This window comes from Kryptolebias marmoratus, linkage group LG12 (assembly GCF_001649575.2).
Source record: "Kryptolebias marmoratus isolate JLee-2015 linkage group LG12, ASM164957v2, whole genome shotgun sequence".
NCBI classification, from domain to species: domain Eukaryota; kingdom Metazoa; phylum Chordata; class Actinopteri; order Cyprinodontiformes; family Rivulidae; genus Kryptolebias; species Kryptolebias marmoratus.
Genome location: NC_051441.1, coordinates 4,495,987 through 4,513,602, shown reverse-complemented (window position 1 = coordinate 4,513,602; position 17,616 = coordinate 4,495,987). Strand labels below are relative to the sequence as shown.

General features: G+C 38.6%; 2 protein-coding genes across 3 annotated transcripts; both read right to left on the bottom strand.

The window, feature by feature from the left end:
• Positions 1-341: 341 nt before the first annotated feature.
• LOC108237738 (alpha-2,8-sialyltransferase 8F-like) lies at positions 342-8,991 on the bottom strand. Of its 2 annotated transcripts, none has more exons than XM_037978819.1 (7): positions 8,870-8,991; positions 5,498-5,572; positions 5,301-5,375; positions 4,280-4,424; positions 3,808-3,920; positions 3,634-3,726; positions 342-3,548 (listed from the first exon to the last, which is right to left on the bottom strand). In XM_037978819.1, exons 1-7 carry the CDS (start codon positions 8,956-8,958, stop codon positions 3,074-3,076), a joined length of 1,065 nt encoding a protein of 354 aa, XP_037834747.1. In that variant the 5' UTR covers positions 8,959-8,991; the 3' UTR covers positions 342-3,073. The 2 variants fall into 2 exon arrangements, with proteins under 2 accessions (XP_037834747.1, XP_017274853.1); XM_017419364.3 differs by lacking the exon at positions 8,870-8,991 and adding an exon at positions 7,720-7,891.
• A 346-nt stretch (positions 8,992-9,337) lies between these two features.
• On the bottom strand, positions 9,338-14,802 carry LOC108237709 (alpha-2,8-sialyltransferase 8E-like). Its single transcript, XM_017419331.2, has 7 exons — positions 14,675-14,802; positions 13,812-13,880; positions 13,618-13,692; positions 11,370-11,514; positions 10,914-11,026; positions 10,740-10,832; positions 9,338-10,654 (listed from the first exon to the last, which is right to left on the bottom strand). The coding sequence occupies exons 1-7, from the start codon at positions 14,761-14,763 to the stop codon at positions 10,180-10,182; spliced, it is 1,059 nt and encodes a 352-aa protein (XP_017274820.1). The 5' UTR covers positions 14,764-14,802; the 3' UTR covers positions 9,338-10,179.
• Between the last annotated feature and the right edge of the window lie 2,814 nt (positions 14,803-17,616).

Below are 17,616 nucleotides of genomic sequence, written 5' to 3'. Positions count from 1 at the left end.
CAACAAATATGTTTAAAATGCACATTGGTTTCCCAGTTTTAAGATTTTTTGAGTTATAATAGCATTCTGGTTATACAAGCCAATTTATACTCCTGAATATAAAGATTTTGGATTGTGTGTAAACTTGTGTCTCACTTTTCTACTGTCTTTACTTGCAAATAGCGTACTATAACCAGGATATTGTTCCAAATATAAAATAAATGAATTGTTCTGTGAAATGACAGAAGCAAACCAGTGTGTGTTAGTGTGTTTCATTTGACAGAAAAGCCTGAACAAGCATGATTCAAAGTGGCAGACAATATCTGAAGAGGGGTGCAAAAGAGGCAGCAGACGAGGAGAAGTGCATTCTCTCGAAACTTCCCCCATGTCAACCAAACTTTATTTCCTCCTTGATCAACAGTAACCAAACAGAAACCTTGTTGTTGTACTTTTTCTGAGACACTGAAGCAACGACAGTTTCATAAATATGAGAGACAGGATGTAAATCTGAGTTCTCTTTTGATTTTTGACAGAATAACTTTGAAAAAAATAAAAAAAACAAGCTTACAGGAAAGTACACAGCTTCCTGTCAGGTGTTACTTTTCTGTGCTTCTAAATACCAACACATCTAACGCCATACATTCCTTCGTTCGCATTGTGGTTTACTTATTTTTATCTTGACTGAAACCCTGAAAGTATAAAAAGCATTTGTTCCCACAATCAGACTTTGTTACATCTTTGCTGCTGGTCACACTGACAGAAAAGATATTTGTATAAATTTGACTTTGTTTGAGAAGCAGGAAGTCTTCACAAGCCTGTCAGGACAAAACAACCATGTAAGCTGGTATAGTGTTAATAGTATCAATGCAAAAGACTTGAAATGATTTCCCTTCAGTTTGTGTCAGTTGTGTCACCTTTTTTTTGTTTATCACTCTCGTGGCAGATGAACTGAAGCCTTTACAATAATCCATTATAATGTTAAGGTAACTTACTTTATAATTGACCTGATTCATACAATATTGTTTTCAAACTACTTTAAAAGCATTCAGCATTCTATTTATGTTTGGAAAATTTCTTATTGACTTCACATCCACATTATTTACATTGAAAGAAATAAAATTAAAGAAAATGAAATTAAGTAGTCGTTTCTATGAAACCAAGACTTGGCAGTGGGTGTACGAACAGGTCATCAACACTTTGAGCAGAATCCCAGAAATTCTGCCTGAGGGAACAACTTGTACGGATGAGCTGGGTTTTTTTTTAAAGAAACAATGAAAGTTAACTCAACCATCAGAACTCGCTGACCCACTGCAGATAACATTTTACTGCGATGTGCTAAGATTATGAGGAGGAATAAGCATAAAAACATCAGCCTTTAGCTTCCTTTGGGTAATTTAGTGTAAGTTAAAAACAAAAAACGTATGAAATACAAAAAAAAAACAGTTAAAACAAATCAATGCAATATGTGTTATAGCAGAGGTGTTCTTAATGGGGTGGGGGATGGGGGCAATGGCCCTCCCCTATAAATTTGTTTCCACCACCACTACCCCCTGCCCAGACAGTTATGTATACTATTATTAATAATAGTTTTTTCTGAATTTGAGTTTAACAAGGAGAAGACAAGCTTCAGTGTGAAGTAGTGACTTTGTTGTTCTCACTTAGAGATATCAGCTGTAGAATAAGAAACCAAAGTAGGCCAATATCAGCAGGTGATTCTCTAACTCCCATGTTGCAGTATGACTATTCTTGACAAAGGCTTATTAAAACTCCTGAAATACTGACATGGCTTTTAGTTTTACTATGTCACCCCAAAATTACCAGTGATCCCCATCAAACCCCTCCTTTGAAAATGTTATAAAACCTCTGAGTTTTAGTAATGAAACTAAACTTGGGAACAAATTGTTACCCGAAATTCCATCCAAATGCTCGGTTGGTGCTCTTCTCAGATAAATCCTTGGCAGGTTTTGGGCACTTAAAGGATCAGGGACACTAAATCCTGTAAACTGAGATGCTTGTGTAAAAGTCTTTCCCACCTGGTGAAGAATGCCGCAACTGACACAGACAATGTTTATCTTATAAAACGTTATTATTCATTTCCTCTCTTATATTGTGCCGTTCACTCAAAATGCAAATATTTACATATATCTACCTTTGGGTCTGAAAAAGCTGGTCATCTGAAACTTAAAGGTTATGTTTGAAACAACTGAAATCCCCCATTAAGGCTGGAAGTATCAGTATGAAACATAAAACCCAGTAAACACTTAAAATAAATACAAATGTTGGGGAAAAACTCTTTGTGACAAACAAATTTTATCTATCACAGACTCATGGGAGGACATCATAGTAGGTTAACTTACTGTTGAAGGCAACATTAGGCAACATGTCACACTGTTGTTTTTCTTTATAATGATTATTGTCATATATAACCCTACCTCCCAAAAAACAAAACAAAAATTAACAAACAAAACAACAGGACTTTTATTCTGTAATTAAAGACGTTTTGTTTCCTATCTGGGAATATTTCTCAAACCCCATGAGATGCTTATTTTCTGCAGATTAAATTCACATGCAGATTAAACTCACTCCCTTCCAGCAGAGAGTCATTAGGGTCTTTGTTTGCCTGGCTCACAAAAGAGATACAGTGGTCACATTCATGAAGGTGTGAATTAGAGCAAAAATATCTGGGTTTAATCGGGTTTAATGCTCCATCGTAAGTTTAAGAAAATTTAAATCTGAGACAAAGCCAATTGAGAGGAGCCTTTTTTTTAAAAAATAGTAAACATTTTGCGATCCTTTAGGTGTACATGCAAAGCTGAAGGTCTTCAACTACATAATAGAAATCCAGTTAGTTTGTAAGATTATTTTTTAATTTGCCATGTCCTGGAAAACTAAGAATCTACACCAGCACATTGTCATATACGTCTAAAAGAATATCAGTTTCATTCAACTGTACCTACACCTTTAAAAAAACACCCAAAGTATTGCAAACTAGGACTCAGTCTATTCCATATTCAAGACATTCTTTAAAAAAAATACATTGTAACTTCAGCAGGAAATCAGTCTGAGAAGGCACTTAGCTCTTTGTCTAAGGAGACTAGTAGTCATCGGGTTCACAGTCCCCCAGGTTCATCCTGAGCACACCTTGGCTGTGTAGTTGTAACAGCAGTTTGAACTCAACTGGCATGGCGTGGAACGAAGTAACCTTTTGATCATCATAATAGTGGTTAGACAGTTCATGGAAATTGTATGGGTGAACAGCGAAGGGCCAGAATCCATACAGATCCACATTTTCACAAAGTTCCAGCGCCAGGCTAGCCATTATAATACCAGTGCTTGGTCGTACTGCCTTCAAGCCTTGAGAGCGCCAGAAGAGGCTGACATTATATAGATAGTCTGGATTGATGAAGACAGGTTGGACGGGTCCTCCAAAATCCTCAATGGTGTAGAGAACCCGGAGAGATACAGCAGTGTTCATGGCAAAGGAGAAAGGTGGAAGAAGAAGCAATGAGTTGCCATAGATACGCAGTTTCTCCATTAACGGAAGTCGACGTCCGTTCAGACCCCCATACCTACAGATATTCATGTGGTTTTAGGAAAACTAAACAAATTTTATTTAAGGTGATCAATCACTCCAATATTCATTTACTTGCGCACTTTCGTAAAAAGATGGTTGGGTTCGCTGTCACAAGGTTTGTCTTGATGCCAACATCTTTCTTGTATTCGTCTGTCAAAGGAGGTAGGTTGCACCTGAACAAACAACAAAACCACAGATCATGTTAGATGGAACTTTAACAGAAATATGTATGATCACCTGGGCAGCTCTCTCACCTGATAACAAATTGAGCAGAATCGATCATTTTCCCACAGTTGCTGTTTCCCAGGATTCCACTATTTCCAACCACAGCACAGGTGTGCCACTTTTTCTTTGGGAATGGATTTTCCTGGAATCATTATTAACAGAAACAAAAAAAAACAAGACAAATAAAAAAATAACTAGAAGCACTCAGAGAGTACAAACCTCTGCTAAGGCCAATTAAAAATAGCACAAAACAGATTGTGATCCAGATCACAACCAAAATTCATTGTATTTTTTGTCAAACTCCAAAATCTCCAAAGATTTCATCAAAATTTGTTCAGTAGTCTTCATGTAGTCTTGCTAATAGACAAACAAACCAATCGACATGACTAAAAACATTACCTTGGCGGAGGTAATATTAATATATTGTACATATATATTTATATATGTGGAGAGAGGAGGCGAGGTAAACAAATGAGGAATAATGAATAAAAAACAGCTTACTTTTGCAAAGTTGTTAAACATCCCTTGGTCCACCTGGTGGGTTCTCCACCTTTCCCCATCAAAAACGATCTTTGATCCCAGTGGAGTGTTCTTCTGGGTGATGATGGCTGCTTCTGAACCATTGCATTTGCTGCTCAGCTGAGAGCTGGAGAACCACAAGGACTTTGTTGTCAATAACTGAACAGTTGGGGGCTGAACACAAAGATTTGATTTTGGAAAACAAAGAATACCTGCAGGTCAAGTTAATCTGTAGCTTGTTATGTGACCCAAACAACAGCAAGTGTGTTTATGCAATAATAATCACCACAGCTGTTGATTGCGTTCTTTATCTCAGTTTCCTTTGTTCACTGCCTTGTCTGTCTAGTCTAAAGGCGTCCAGTCCTGATCCTCGAGGGCTGCCATCCTGCATGTTTCACTCGTTTCCCTGCTCCAACACACCTGATTTGAATCAATGGGTGATTAACAGGCTTCTCCAGAACACGAAGAGGTGATTTAACCACTGAAACAGGTGTGTTGGAGCTGGTTCCTCAACCAAGTCATGGTTTAGTCTTCGAAGTGGTCCAGGAGTACACCCCTCCACCAATCCCAGTTCATGCCTCCAAGGTGGTCCAGGAGGACTCCAACGCCCAACTCTGAGGCGGTTCAGGAGGATCCCAGCAACTGTCTCTAAGGGGACCCTTCCACTGATCTCAGCACCAGATTTTTATGAGTTTCAGGGGGACACCCTTTGGGTAAAACTAGCACCTGTGTCTAAGGAGGTCCATGGAGACACTCGTCCATCATCCCCAGAGCCTAACTTTAACGGGGTACAGGGAGACACCTCTCCACCAAATCCAGCACCCAACTCTGAGTAGGACAGAACACCTCTCTCTGTAATAAAACTAATTAAGCTTTATGAACTTTTAGTATCTTGCCTGTTTCATATTTAAAGACATTATCTGTACATAATTGGAAAAACATTTTTTTCTAAATCAAAGAAATTAAAAACCGAAAGTTAAAAGCATTTAGAGGACATCCTCACCTGAAGTTTTGGTAATTGTGTTCCTGTTTCCTCCAGGTTTGAGAGTAAATCTCTAATGCTTCCTTTATATTATTCCTGGGACACAGAAACACATTTCAGTGCTTTAAGGTGAGGTTTGAACTTGGTGCTGATCAGACCTGATTAAAGAAATGAACAAAAATGTTTCTAAAGGAAAAGTTGCTGTAGTCTGTTCTCACCCGCAGCTTTTACAAGACGCAAGGGACCGAGAAGCGCTTTTCATTTTAGGCTGATATCTGTGAAATTTCATGGTCCTGTAATAACAAGAGAAAAACAACAAGATCAACAAAAACAGAATAATGTAAACCAGAAGCTCTCAGAGAGATCAAACCTCCACTAAGGTCACAGCGTGATTAACAAATATTGTGAACAGGATCACCACCAAAATTTAATCCATTGTTTTTTGTGACAATCCCAACATTTCCTGAAAATTTCATCCATATCTGTTCATTACTTTTTACGTGATCTTGCTAACAGAATAACAAACACAACTTCCTTGGCGGAGGTAACAAAAGGGTCGCATGTAGGAGCAAAGAGAAGTTTTTAACAAAGGGGTTACTTGTGATCTTGACCTTTGACCCCATGACCTTGAGTCTTGGTCATCTTTGACCTAAGAGGTGTTCAACTGTGCAGTTTAACTTTCCTCCTTTGCATGGTTGCATAGTTAGTGCACAAGGTCACCTTGAAATCAACAATGATCACCCCTGAGGTGCCCATCTGTGGAGTTTAACATTCCTGTTACACAGCTGCAGAGTTAGAGCATGGGCTGATCTGTGACCTTGACCTTTGACCTTGAACTTTGTCCAGTTCGCCACCAAAATGTAATCACTTGTTTCTTCTACCATGTTTGACGTCTCCTGAAAATTTCATAACTTTTTGAGTAAACTTGTACACAGACGGACAAACAGATGCTACTGAAAACATATTGCCTTCGTGGAGGTAATAAACTATCCTACACTGAGTAGCATCTTCACTGCTGGTGCTTTTCACTCTTTTTCAACCTGGTGGATAAAGCTTTTAAAAGGTTGGATCCTGTCTTAAGTTGAGCCTTGTTCAAAGTTTCACATTTGTCCAAGAACAATTTTAGATTCTGAGGTCAATCAGAAGTCAAAAATAGAATAAGTATCCGGAAGCAGATTTAAAAGTGAACAATGCTCTTGAAGGAAGAGGACCTTTCATTTCATTGTATTTTTGTGGAAAAAAATCTGTTTTATATCAAAGTATTGTCATGGTTTGTGGGGGTAAACCCAGAATGCAGGCCGACACAGAAAACTCAAATATTCATTTTACAAAAGGTTGATGTGAAAGAAACAAAAACACACAGGGAACATGAGGAGCTGGAGAAGACACAGACACTTTGCTGCCACCTTTTTGTTACAAATCACTCCTGAAACTTTTCTCCATCCACTCCATCCTGCCTGGACTCTGTTCTTCACCTCTTTACCACACTCCCCGTTTTCCTCGACAATCGACCCTCTTACCCGCTAACCACTTACTCTGGATAACTTCCTGCATTTCACTATTCCACCACCAGGTTTCCTCATCATCTTTTCTTTGTCCAGATGACACACCAAGTACCTTCCTACCAGTCATGCCCAGTCATCTGGAAGCTCTTTCTTACCACCCAGAGCCTTTAACAGCTCCTTTCTGAACTCCTTACAACATTCTTCCTTCCTCAACTTACACCATTTGGTCTTCTTCTCTACCTTTCCTCTTTTCCTCTTCATCACCACAACACTCACCTTACACACCACCATCTCAATGCTGTCTGACCTCACTGTTCCCTGCCACAGCCTTACAGTCTACAATCTCTCTCTTAGGTTATCTATTCTACACAAAATGTCGTCTACCTGCGTACTCCTGCCTCCACTTTTATAGGTCTCCCTGAGCTCACATGTGTTTTTTGACAAAAGTGATGCCCAGATGCCCTTCCTGACACAACCCTTACCATTTATCTTGGCTTGGGACCGGCATGGAAGATACATTGACTTGTGCTTGCTAATGGCTGGAGAACATTTTGAGAGGAAAGGAATTAGGAAATGGTTAAATGCCAAAAAATGTCTGTAGAAATAAAGTTTTTCCAGAAAATATTCAGATTAAATTTCTTTGTTGGTGTCTTTACTCTTGATATGCTTTGTATCAAAGCAGCAATCAGTCATTCAATTTGACAAAACCTGGTAAATTAAGAATAACTCAGACAAAAATCTGACGAGCAAGAATCTGTTCCTCTCAATTTGGCATCACAAGGAAAAGTGTCTGAGAAGATTCCAGACAGAATAAAAACTCATCCGTGACATGCGCATCTTCCACCACTTCTTTCAAACTCCAACAGCATCACCAACAGAAAGGAAAATTTGTTTTTATGAGTGTTAATGTAAAATAGATGCAGAAGCAAACTTACTTGTCGTTCAACGTGTACCACATGAGAGTTGTCAGCAGGCTCCCCAAAAAGAGGAGATGGATCATCACAGAGAGCAGCTGTGTCCTCATTCTTTCCTCCTTCCTCACCTGTTAGTCCTCTCACAGTTTATCTTTCTTATTATTTTTATAACTGCACAGACCTGCTATTGCATATTTTTATTCCATCCCCCCAAACGCCCACCCACACCCACACACACACATTTACCACACCCCTTTCAGAGAATTGAATCTCTGGGTGGAACACACGAACTCTCAACACTGTTAACATGTTGTTGTTGTTGTTTTCTTCTTAAAAATGAACTTGTGTTAAAAAAACACAAGTAAAAAGGTACAGATACCAACACAAGTCTTCAAGTTTAGTGGTTATTTACATAGAGTTTACATACAAGTGAAGTTTATTTACTCAACTTCCATTTAATATTTACTTATTTAACAAAGTCAGTCATGTGGGCTGTGACAGTAAAAACAGGTATTTTTATCAGTAACTGACTTTTACATGGCAGGCTTGGTTACTCTTTTCCTTTTTAGGTGCTACATGTTTGTCAGTGTTGTATTACTCCAACCTTCTGGATAAAATAAGAATCACAATCTTTGCCAAAGAACTTCAATGATCAGGTTGGGTGGTTGAAGGTCGGGCCCAGAATGCAGGCAGCACGAGGAGGTCGAAAAACTAAAATACTTTCATTAAAGAAAACAAAAACAAAAGGCTGACATGGCAGCAAACTCACGAAAGGTAAACTTCAGACAACAGCAAGGAGACACAAGGACAATCGGACAATGCATGACTGCAACAATGCTTCACCGACTTATAATATTTTATGTATAACTGTATATGGCAACTTCTTTACTATAAATAACATACAAACCATATTTTATTACAAAACTGAAATTAACCTGCTATGAATTTCAAACATTTCTGGCGGTGGTGCTTTTCTGTCGCTAAATGCTGGTAAAATAATGACCAAATATTAGACAAATTGGTTTGTTGCGTTACAAGACAGACTGAGTTTTTGTATCGTCTGAGACATGGGCATTTTCCAGCTCTTCTTTCGAACTTCAACAGCAACACCAACAGAAAGGAAAACTCTTTTTAAGAGTCTTAATGTGGAATAGATGTAAAAGCGACTTACTTGTCGTTCAACGTGTACCACATGAGAGTTGTCAGCAGGCTCCCCAAAAAGAGGAGATGGATCATCAAAGAGAGCAGCTGTTTCCTCATTCTTTTTTCTGTGCTTACCTGTTCGTCCTCTCAAAGTTTGTTAACTATGTCATTCTTTTAGAATCTCACTCACTCTTCATGTCTTTGATGTCTGTCAAGCCTTTGCATTTGTTTTGTCTTGGAGTTTGGATCAGTCCTGTGCTTGTGGCACGTTGAGCCATTTGCTGTGCGTTTGTACCAGTCGGCCACAATATTGTGCTGTTCATCAACCTTTGGCTCTGAAAAATCTGGTCATCTAAAACATAAAGGTTATCTTTGAAATATCTGAAATCCCCATTAAGGCTGAATGTTTTGGTATTAGTATGTAGAGTAAAACTCCTATTAAACACTTACTTTAAATACAAATGTTGAAAAAACAAAAACCCTTGTGATAAATAGTTTTTATTAAAAGTTTACTCTTCACAAACATATGGGAGGATATCACAGTGTTAATTTACTGTTGAAGTATTTAAACATTTTAAACACATTTACTAATACATTGGGCAACGTCACACTATTAATTTTCTTTGTAATTATTGTAATTATTATTGTAACTTATAACCCCCAGCCCCTCCAAAAAAAATAATGAAATACACAAAACAACTGCACTTTGATTCTGCAGTAATAAATGTTTTGTTTCTTATCCAGGGATCTTTCTTAATCCAAAACTGAAAAATCTGAATTTCAATCTTTAAACCTTACAAGATGCTTTGTTTCTGCAGCTAAATTTACATGCAGATAAAACTCACTCCTTTCCCAGCAGAGAGTCATAAGGGTCTTTGTTTGCCTGGCTCACAAGAGAGATGCTTTGGTCACATGCATCAAGATGTGAATTAGAGCAAAAATAACTGGGTATAACTCCATTTTCGGTTAAAGAAAATGGAAATCTGAGACCTCATCCTCTGTTTAAAGTTCTCATTTGATGCAAATGGCTTCTTTATTTACTTTTCAAACCATCTGTTTTCTCTGTCCAAATTATGAACATTTTGGTACTCAAATGAGTGTTTCCTGGCTGCAAAGTTGTCGGTCTTAAGCTACAGAATAGAAATTCAGTTGTTTTGTTTTTTTATTTGTCATGTCCTGGATGACCAAGAATCTACACTAGCACATTGTCATATATGTCTATAAGAATATCAGTTTTACTTAACTGCACCGACACTTCTAAACAAATACCCAAAATAGTGTATATTAGGCCTCATGCTGAAGTTACAGAGAAGGCACTTAGCTCTTTGTCTAAGGAGACTAGTAGTCATCGGGTTCACAGTCCCCCAGGTTCAACCTGATCACACCTTGGCTGTGTAGTTGTAACAACAGTTTGAACTCAACTGGCATGGCGTGGTACGAAGCAACCTTTTGACTGTCATAATAGTGGTTAGTCAGTTCATGGAAATTGTATGGGTGAACAGCGAAGGGCCAGAATCCATACAGATCCACATTTTCACAAAGTTCCAGCGCCAGGCTAGCCATTATAATACCAGTGCTTGGTCGTACTGCCTTCAAGCCTTGAGAGCGCCAGAAGAGGCTGACATTATATAGATAGTCTGGATTGATGAAGACAGGTTGGACGGGTCCTCCAAAATCCTCAACGGTGTAGAGAACCCGGAGAGATACAGCAGTGTTCATGGCAAAGGAGAAAGATGGAAGAAGAAGCAACGAGTTGCCGTAGCTCCGCAGTTTCTCGATTAGTGGAAGTCGATGTCCGTTCAGACCCCCATACCTACAGAAATTCATGTGATTTTAAGAATACTAAACAAATTTTATTTAAGGTGAGCAAACGTTCCAATATTCATTTACTTGCTCACTTATGTACAAAGATGCTTGGGTTCGCTGTCACAAGGTTTGTCTTGACGCCAACATCTTTCTTGTATTCGTCTGTCAAAGGAGGTAGGTTGCATCTGAACAAACAACAAAATCACAGATCATGTTAGATGGAACCTCCACAGAAATATGTATGATCACCTGGGCAGCTCTCTCACCTGATAACAAACTCAGCAGAATCGATCATTTTCCCACAGTTGCTGTTTCCCAAGATTCCACCATTTCCAACCACAGCACAGGTGCGCCACTTTTTCTTTGGGAATGGATTTTCCTGGAATCATTACCAACAGAAACAAAAACTAAATAAATAACTAGAAGCACTCGGCGAGTGCAAAAATCTGCCAAGGCTGTAATACTGTTAAAAATAGTGTGAAATGGATTGCGATCCAGACCACTACCAAAATCTACTAAAATTTAATCCTTTCTGAAAAATTTCATTGAAATTTGTTTCTTAGTTTTTACCTAATATTACTAAAAGACAGACAAACAAATCAACCAACACGACTAAAAACATAAAATACTAGGCTGTAATAATAAAATATAAAAATATAATACATAAAACAGATAATCCTTGAGGTAAATCACTGAGGAACAGTAAATAAAGAACAGCTTACTTTAAAAAAATGGTCAAACATCTCTTGGTCCACCTGGCGGGTCTTTGACTTGTCCCCATTAAAAACAATCTTTGATCCCAGTGGAGTGTTCATCTGGGTGATGAGGGCCATTTCCGAACCATTGCATTCACGGCTCAGCTTAGAGCTGGAGAACCACAAGAACGTTGTTGTCAATGACTGAACACAAAGATTTGTAAAACAAAAGATACCTGCAGGACAAGTTAATCTGTAGTTTCTTATGTGACCCTAACAACAGCAAGAATGTTTTTGCATATATGACTGCTTTTGCACTGTCTTCAGTTTGGCTCTGACAAAGTTTAAGTTACTGGCTGTCGTGATCTTTTTCTTTTTGTTTCGTTGATGAGGGGTCTCTTCCTTTTCCACTATCCAGCATGTTTATTTATTTCCCTGCTCAAACACACCTGGTTCAGTGGTTAAATCACCTCTTCATGTTCTGCAGAAGCCTGTTAATCACCCATTGATTCAAATCAGGTGTGTTGGAGCAGAGAAACAAAGAAAACATGCAGGATAGTGGTCCTCCAAGACCAGGATTGGAGATCCCTGCTGTGGAATGACTGATTTTCACTGGAAGATCTGGACATTTCTGGACCAAACGAACCACCCTGAACTTCAGCCAGAGGCATCAGAATTTAACGAGGCTAATACTGGATCTGCTGAATCAAAGTGTCTGTGTAGGGTCCTGGAAAATTGCAAATGAAACAAAGGCATTATTTCATTTGAATGGCTATATTATGGTGAATTCAGTGCCATATTTTTCTATGGCACTATTTTGAGTTAGAATGTCTATCAGTGTGAAGGAAACTGTTATGGTTGAGTGAGGCAAACCCAATACGCAGACTCATAGCAAAGTAAAAAATTACACTGATTTATTAACAAAAGAGCACAAAAACAAAAAGCTGACGTGGCAGCAAAAAAAACACGAAGTAGCAAAACCTTTCTAAGAAAACGAGGTGTGAAAACACAGGAGCATTAACATTAAAAAAGCAAACGTGTAGGAATGAAACAGCGACGCATGAATGAAAAGAGACCGGTTATAAAGAAACACAGGGTTAGTGGATAATGGGTTACAGCTGGGACATAACGAGGAACAGGTGAGGTGGGCGTGGCAGACAGAAAGGAGAATTTCTGAGCTGAAGGAGGGTAAATAGTGACAGGAAAAAACAAAAAATAAAAGTAATACAGAAGGCAAAGAACCAAAGAAAAAACTAAACAATATACCCCAAAACTAAAAACACAAGGATATCAAAAATGAATACAATAAATAATTACAGAAAAATAACACACACAAACTCAAATCATGACAAAAACATGTTTTTTTTTTCATCTTTGAATTACGGATTTTGACAGCAGGATCTGGCAAGATCTGGACCCAGCCGACTACCCTGAACTAAAGCAGGAGGCATCAGAATCAAAATTTATCGAGGTTAATACTTGGTCTGCTGACTAAAGGTGCCTGTGTAGCAAATGAAACTAAAGTAGTATTGAATTTGAATGGCAATGGTATGATGAGTTCATTGCCATAGTCTTCCAGAGAGACTCCTGTTTGGAGTCAGGAGGTCTATTATTGTAAAAAAAAAAACATGATTATTTTTGAAGACTATATCTATTACTGACATTTCCAGAGTTTTGTCATAAGAAAGAATCTGGACACTATTAGAATTTATATCAAAAACCAACAGTGAATGCTATATAATATCTTGTCAAACTCCACGCCACCAAATTTCTGAGATAAAAGTCTGAGCCTGAACTCAGGACTTAGTTACCACCATCCTCCCTGCCAGGAATATGCCACAACATATCCTGGGATCTGCAGAAACTCTTCTTCCACAACAAGTTCCCATCTCTGAGCTGGTTCCTTGACCAAGTCATGGTTTGGACTTCGAAGGGATTCAGGAGTACACCCCTCCACCAATCCCAGTTCATGCCTCCAAGGTGGTCCAGGAGGACTCCAACGCCCAACTCTGAGGGGATCCAGTTTGGCACCCTTCCCATGATCTCAACACCTGATTTTTATGAGTTTTAGGGGGACACCCTTTGGGAGATGCTAGCACCTGTCTCTAAGGAGGTCCATGGAGACACTCGTCCATCAACCCCAGAGCCTAACTTTAACGGGGTACAGGGGGACACCTCTCCACCAAATCCAGCACCCAACTCTGAGGAGGTCCAGGACACCCCTCTGTATATTTCAAACCAAAGTTACAAATAAACATTTAGAGGACATCCTTACCTGAAGTTCTGGTAATAGTCCTCCTGTTTCTTCCAGGCTTTGGAGTAAATCTTTAAAGCTTTCTCTATGTCCTCCCTGTAACACAGAAACATATTTCAGTGCTTTAAGGTGAGGTTTGAACTTGGTGCTGATCTGACCTGATTTAAGGAATGAAAAACATTTCTAAAGGAAAAACTGCTGTAGTCTTTTCTCACCCGCAGTTTTTACAAGATTTGCGAGCAGCGCTTTTCATTTTAGGTTCCCGTCTGTAATGTTTCATGATCCTGTGATAACAAAAGAAAAACAAGAACAAAATTAGCAAAAACAGAACAATGGAAATGATCTATCCTACATTGAGTAGCATCTTCACTGCTGATGCTCTTTCCTTTTTCAACCTGGTTGATAAAGCTTTTAAAGGTTGGATCCTGTCTTAAGTTGTGCCTAGTTTAAAGCTTCACATCAGACCAAGAAAAAATGATTTTGGTTACTTAATTTTTGACCAGGACTGAAGAAAGGAACAGAGAGATGACAAGTATGAATAACAGATGAAGCTTTATAAGATCTAAATATGTGATAAAGAGGAGAAAACCAATACAGCTGTTAAAGGTCGAACAACCTGTAAAACAGGAGCAGAAACTCAATGACACGAGTTATTGAGTTTGAAAATAAACAAAGAAACTCAAATGATTTAATTCTTTTAGTTTACCTTTGTGATCAAAGCTTTGAGTGTTTTAAGCAGTTTATTCCAGCAGTTATAAAACTGAAGCTAATTATGTTCAGTTTAATTTAATTTTGTGTTTAAAAAAAAAAAGTGATGTGTTTAGTGCACAAATTTATTTACTATGACATTTTATGGCATCAACAACATATCACACATCTTAAAATACCCCGTCGCTCATTTCCAACAGTTTTAACAGTGCTTTTGTTGTTAGGATCTGTGCTTTTTAAGCTGTTCTTTGGTGATTTTATGTTGGGTTTTATGATTTCCCACTTCCTTCAAACTCCAACAGCAAAGCCAACAGAAAGGAAAATTTGTTTTTATGAGTGTTAATGTAAAATAGATGCAGAAGCAACTTACCTGTCGTTCAGCGTGTACCACATGAGAGTTGTCAGCAGGCTCCCCAAAAAGAGGAGATGGATCATCACAGAGAGCAGCTGTGTCCTCATTCTTTCCTCCTTCCTCACCTGTTAGTCCTCTCACAGTTTNAAAATCTGTTTTATATCAAAGTATTGTCATGGTTTGTGGGGGTAAACCCAGAATGCAGGCCGACACAGAAAACTCAAATATTCATTTTACAAAAGGTTGATGTGAAAGAAACAAAAACACACAGGGAACATGAGGAGCTGGAGAAGACACAGACACTTTGCTGCCACCTTTTTGTTACAAATCACTCCTGAAACTTTTCTCCATCCACTCCATCCTGCCTGGACTCTGTTCTTCACCTCTTTACCACACTCCCCGTTTTCCTCGACAATCGACCCTCTTACCCGCTAACCACTTACTCTGGATAACTTCCTGCATTTCACTATTCCACCACCAGGTTTCCTCATCATCTTTTCTTTGTCCAGATGACACACCAAGTACCTTCCTACCAGTCATGCCCAGTCATCTGGAAGCTCTTTCTTACCACCCAGAGCCTTTAACAGCTCCTTTCTGAACTCCTTACAACATTCTTCCTTCCTCAACTTACACCATTTGGTCTTCTTCTCTACCTTTCCTCTTTTCCTCTTCATCACCACAACACTCACCTTACACACCACCATCTCAATGCTGTCTGACCTCACTGTTCCCTGCCACAGCCTTACAGTCTACAATCTCTCTCTTAGGTTATCTATTCTACACAAAATGTCGTCTACCTGCGTACTCCTGCCTCCACTTTTATAGGTCTCCCTGAGCTCACATGTGTTTTTTGACAAAAGTGATGCCCAGATGCCCTTCCTGACACAACCCTTACCATTTATCTTGGCTTGGGACCGGCATGGAAGATACATTGACTTGTGCTTGCTAATGGCTGGAGAACATTTTGAGAGGAAAGGAATTAGGAAATGGTTAAATGCCAAAAAATGTCTGTAGAAATAAAGTTTTTCCAGAAAATATTCAGATTAAATTTCTTTGTTGGTGTCTTTACTCTTGATATGCTTTGTATCAAAGCAGCAATCAGTCATTCAATTTGACAAAACCTGGTAAATTAAGAATAACTCAGACAAAAATCTGACGAGCAAGAATCTGTTCCTCTCAATTTGGCATCACAAGGAAAAGTGTCTGAGAAGATTCCAGACAGAATAAAAACTCATCCGTGACATGCGCATCTTCCACCACTTCTTTCAAACTCCAACAGCATCACCAACAGAAAGGAAAATTTGTTTTTATGAGTGTTAATGTAAAATAGATGCAGAAGCAAACTTACTTGTCGTTCAACGTGTACCACATGAGAGTTGTCAGCAGGCTCCCCAAAAAGAGGAGATGGATCATCACAGAGAGCAGCTGTGTCCTCATTCTTTCCTCCTTCCTCACCTGTTAGTCCTCTCACAGTTTATCTTTCTTATTATTTTTATAACTGCACAGACCTGCTATTGCATATTTTTATTCCATCCCCCCAAACGCCCACCCACACCCACACACACACATTTACCACACCCCTTTCAGAGAATTGAATCTCTGGGTGGAACACACGAACTCTCAACACTGTTAACATGTTGTTGTTGTTGTTTTCTTCTTAAAAATGAACTTGTGTTAAAAAAACACAAGTAAAAAGGTACAGATACCAACACAAGTCTTCAAGTTTAGTGGTTATTTACATAGAGTTTACATACAAGTGAAGTTTATTTACTCAACTTCCATTTAATATTTACTTATTTAACAAAGTCAGTCATGTGGGCTGTGACAGTAAAAACAGGTATTTTTATCAGTAACTGACTTTTACATGGCAGGCTTGGTTACTCTTTTCCTTTTTAGGTGCTACATGTTTGTCAGTGTTGTATTACTCCAACCTTCTGGATAAAATAAGAATCACAATCTTTGCCAAAGAACTTCAATGATCAGGTTGGGTGGTTGAAGGTCGGGCCCAGAATGCAGGCAGCACGAGGAGGTCGAAAAACTAAAATACTTTCATTAAAGAAAACAAAAACAAAAGGCTGACATGGCAGCAAACTCACGAAAGGTAAACTTCAGACAACAGCAAGGAGACACAAGGACAATCGGACAATGCATGACTGCAACAATGCTTCACCGACTTATAATATTTTATGTATAACTGTATATGGCAACTTCTTTACTATAAATAACATACAAACCATATTTTATTACAAAACTGAAATTAACCTGCTATGAATTTCAAACATTTCTGGCGGTGGTGCTTTTCTGTCGCTAAATGCTGGTAAAATAATGACCAAATATTAGACAAATTGGTTTGTTGCGTTACAAGACAGACTGAGTTTTTGTATCGTCTGAGACATGGGCATTTTCCAGCTCTTCTTTCGAACTTCAACAGCAACACCAACAGAAAGGAAAACTCTTTTTAAGAGTCTTAATGTGGAATAGATGTAAAAGCGACTTACTTGTCGTTCAACGTGTACCACATGAGAGTTGTCAGCAGGCTCCCCAAAAAGAGGAGATGGATCATCAAAGAGAGCAGCTGTTTCCTCATTCTTTTTTCTGTGCTTACCTGTTCGTCCTCTCAAAGTTTGTTAACTATGTCATTCTTTTAGAATCTCACTCACTCTTCATGTCTTTGATGTCTGTCAAGCCTTTGCATTTGTTTTGTCTTGGAGTTTGGATCAGTCCTGTGCTTGTGGCACGTTGAGCCATTTGCTGTGCGTTTGTACCAGTCGGCCACAATATTGTGCTGTTCATCAACCTTTGGCTCTGAAAAATCTGGTCATCTAAAACATAAAGGTTATCTTTGAAATATCTGAAATCCCCATTAAGGCTGAATGTTTTGGTATTAGTATGTAGAGTAAAACTCCTATTAAACACTTACTTTAAATACAAATGTTGAAAAAACAAAAACCCTTGTGATA

Coding starts and splice junctions, on each gene's coding strand:
- LOC108237738 (XM_037978819.1), bottom strand. CDS start 8,958: ATGAGGAAACAGCTGCTCTCTTTGATGATCCATCTCCTCTTTTTGGGG. Junction 5,573..8,869: donor TGGTACACGTTGAACGACAA/GTAAGTCGCTTT, acceptor TTGTTATTACAG/GACCATGAAATTTCACAGAT. Junction 5,376..5,497: donor GCGTCTTGTAAAAGCTGCGG/GTGAGAACAGAC, acceptor TCTGTGTCCCAG/GAATAATATAAAGGAAGCAT.
- LOC108237709 (XM_017419331.2), bottom strand. CDS start 14,763: ATGAGGACACAGCTGCTCTCTGTGATGATCCATCTCCTCTTTTTGGGG. Junction 13,693..13,811: donor AAATCTTGTAAAAACTGCGG/GTGAGAAAAGAC, acceptor TCTGTGTTACAG/GGAGGACATAGAGAAAGCTT. Junction 10,833..10,913: donor TCTGCTGAGTTTGTTATCAG/GTGAGAGAGCTG, acceptor TTGTTTGTTCAG/ATGCAACCTACCTCCTTTGA.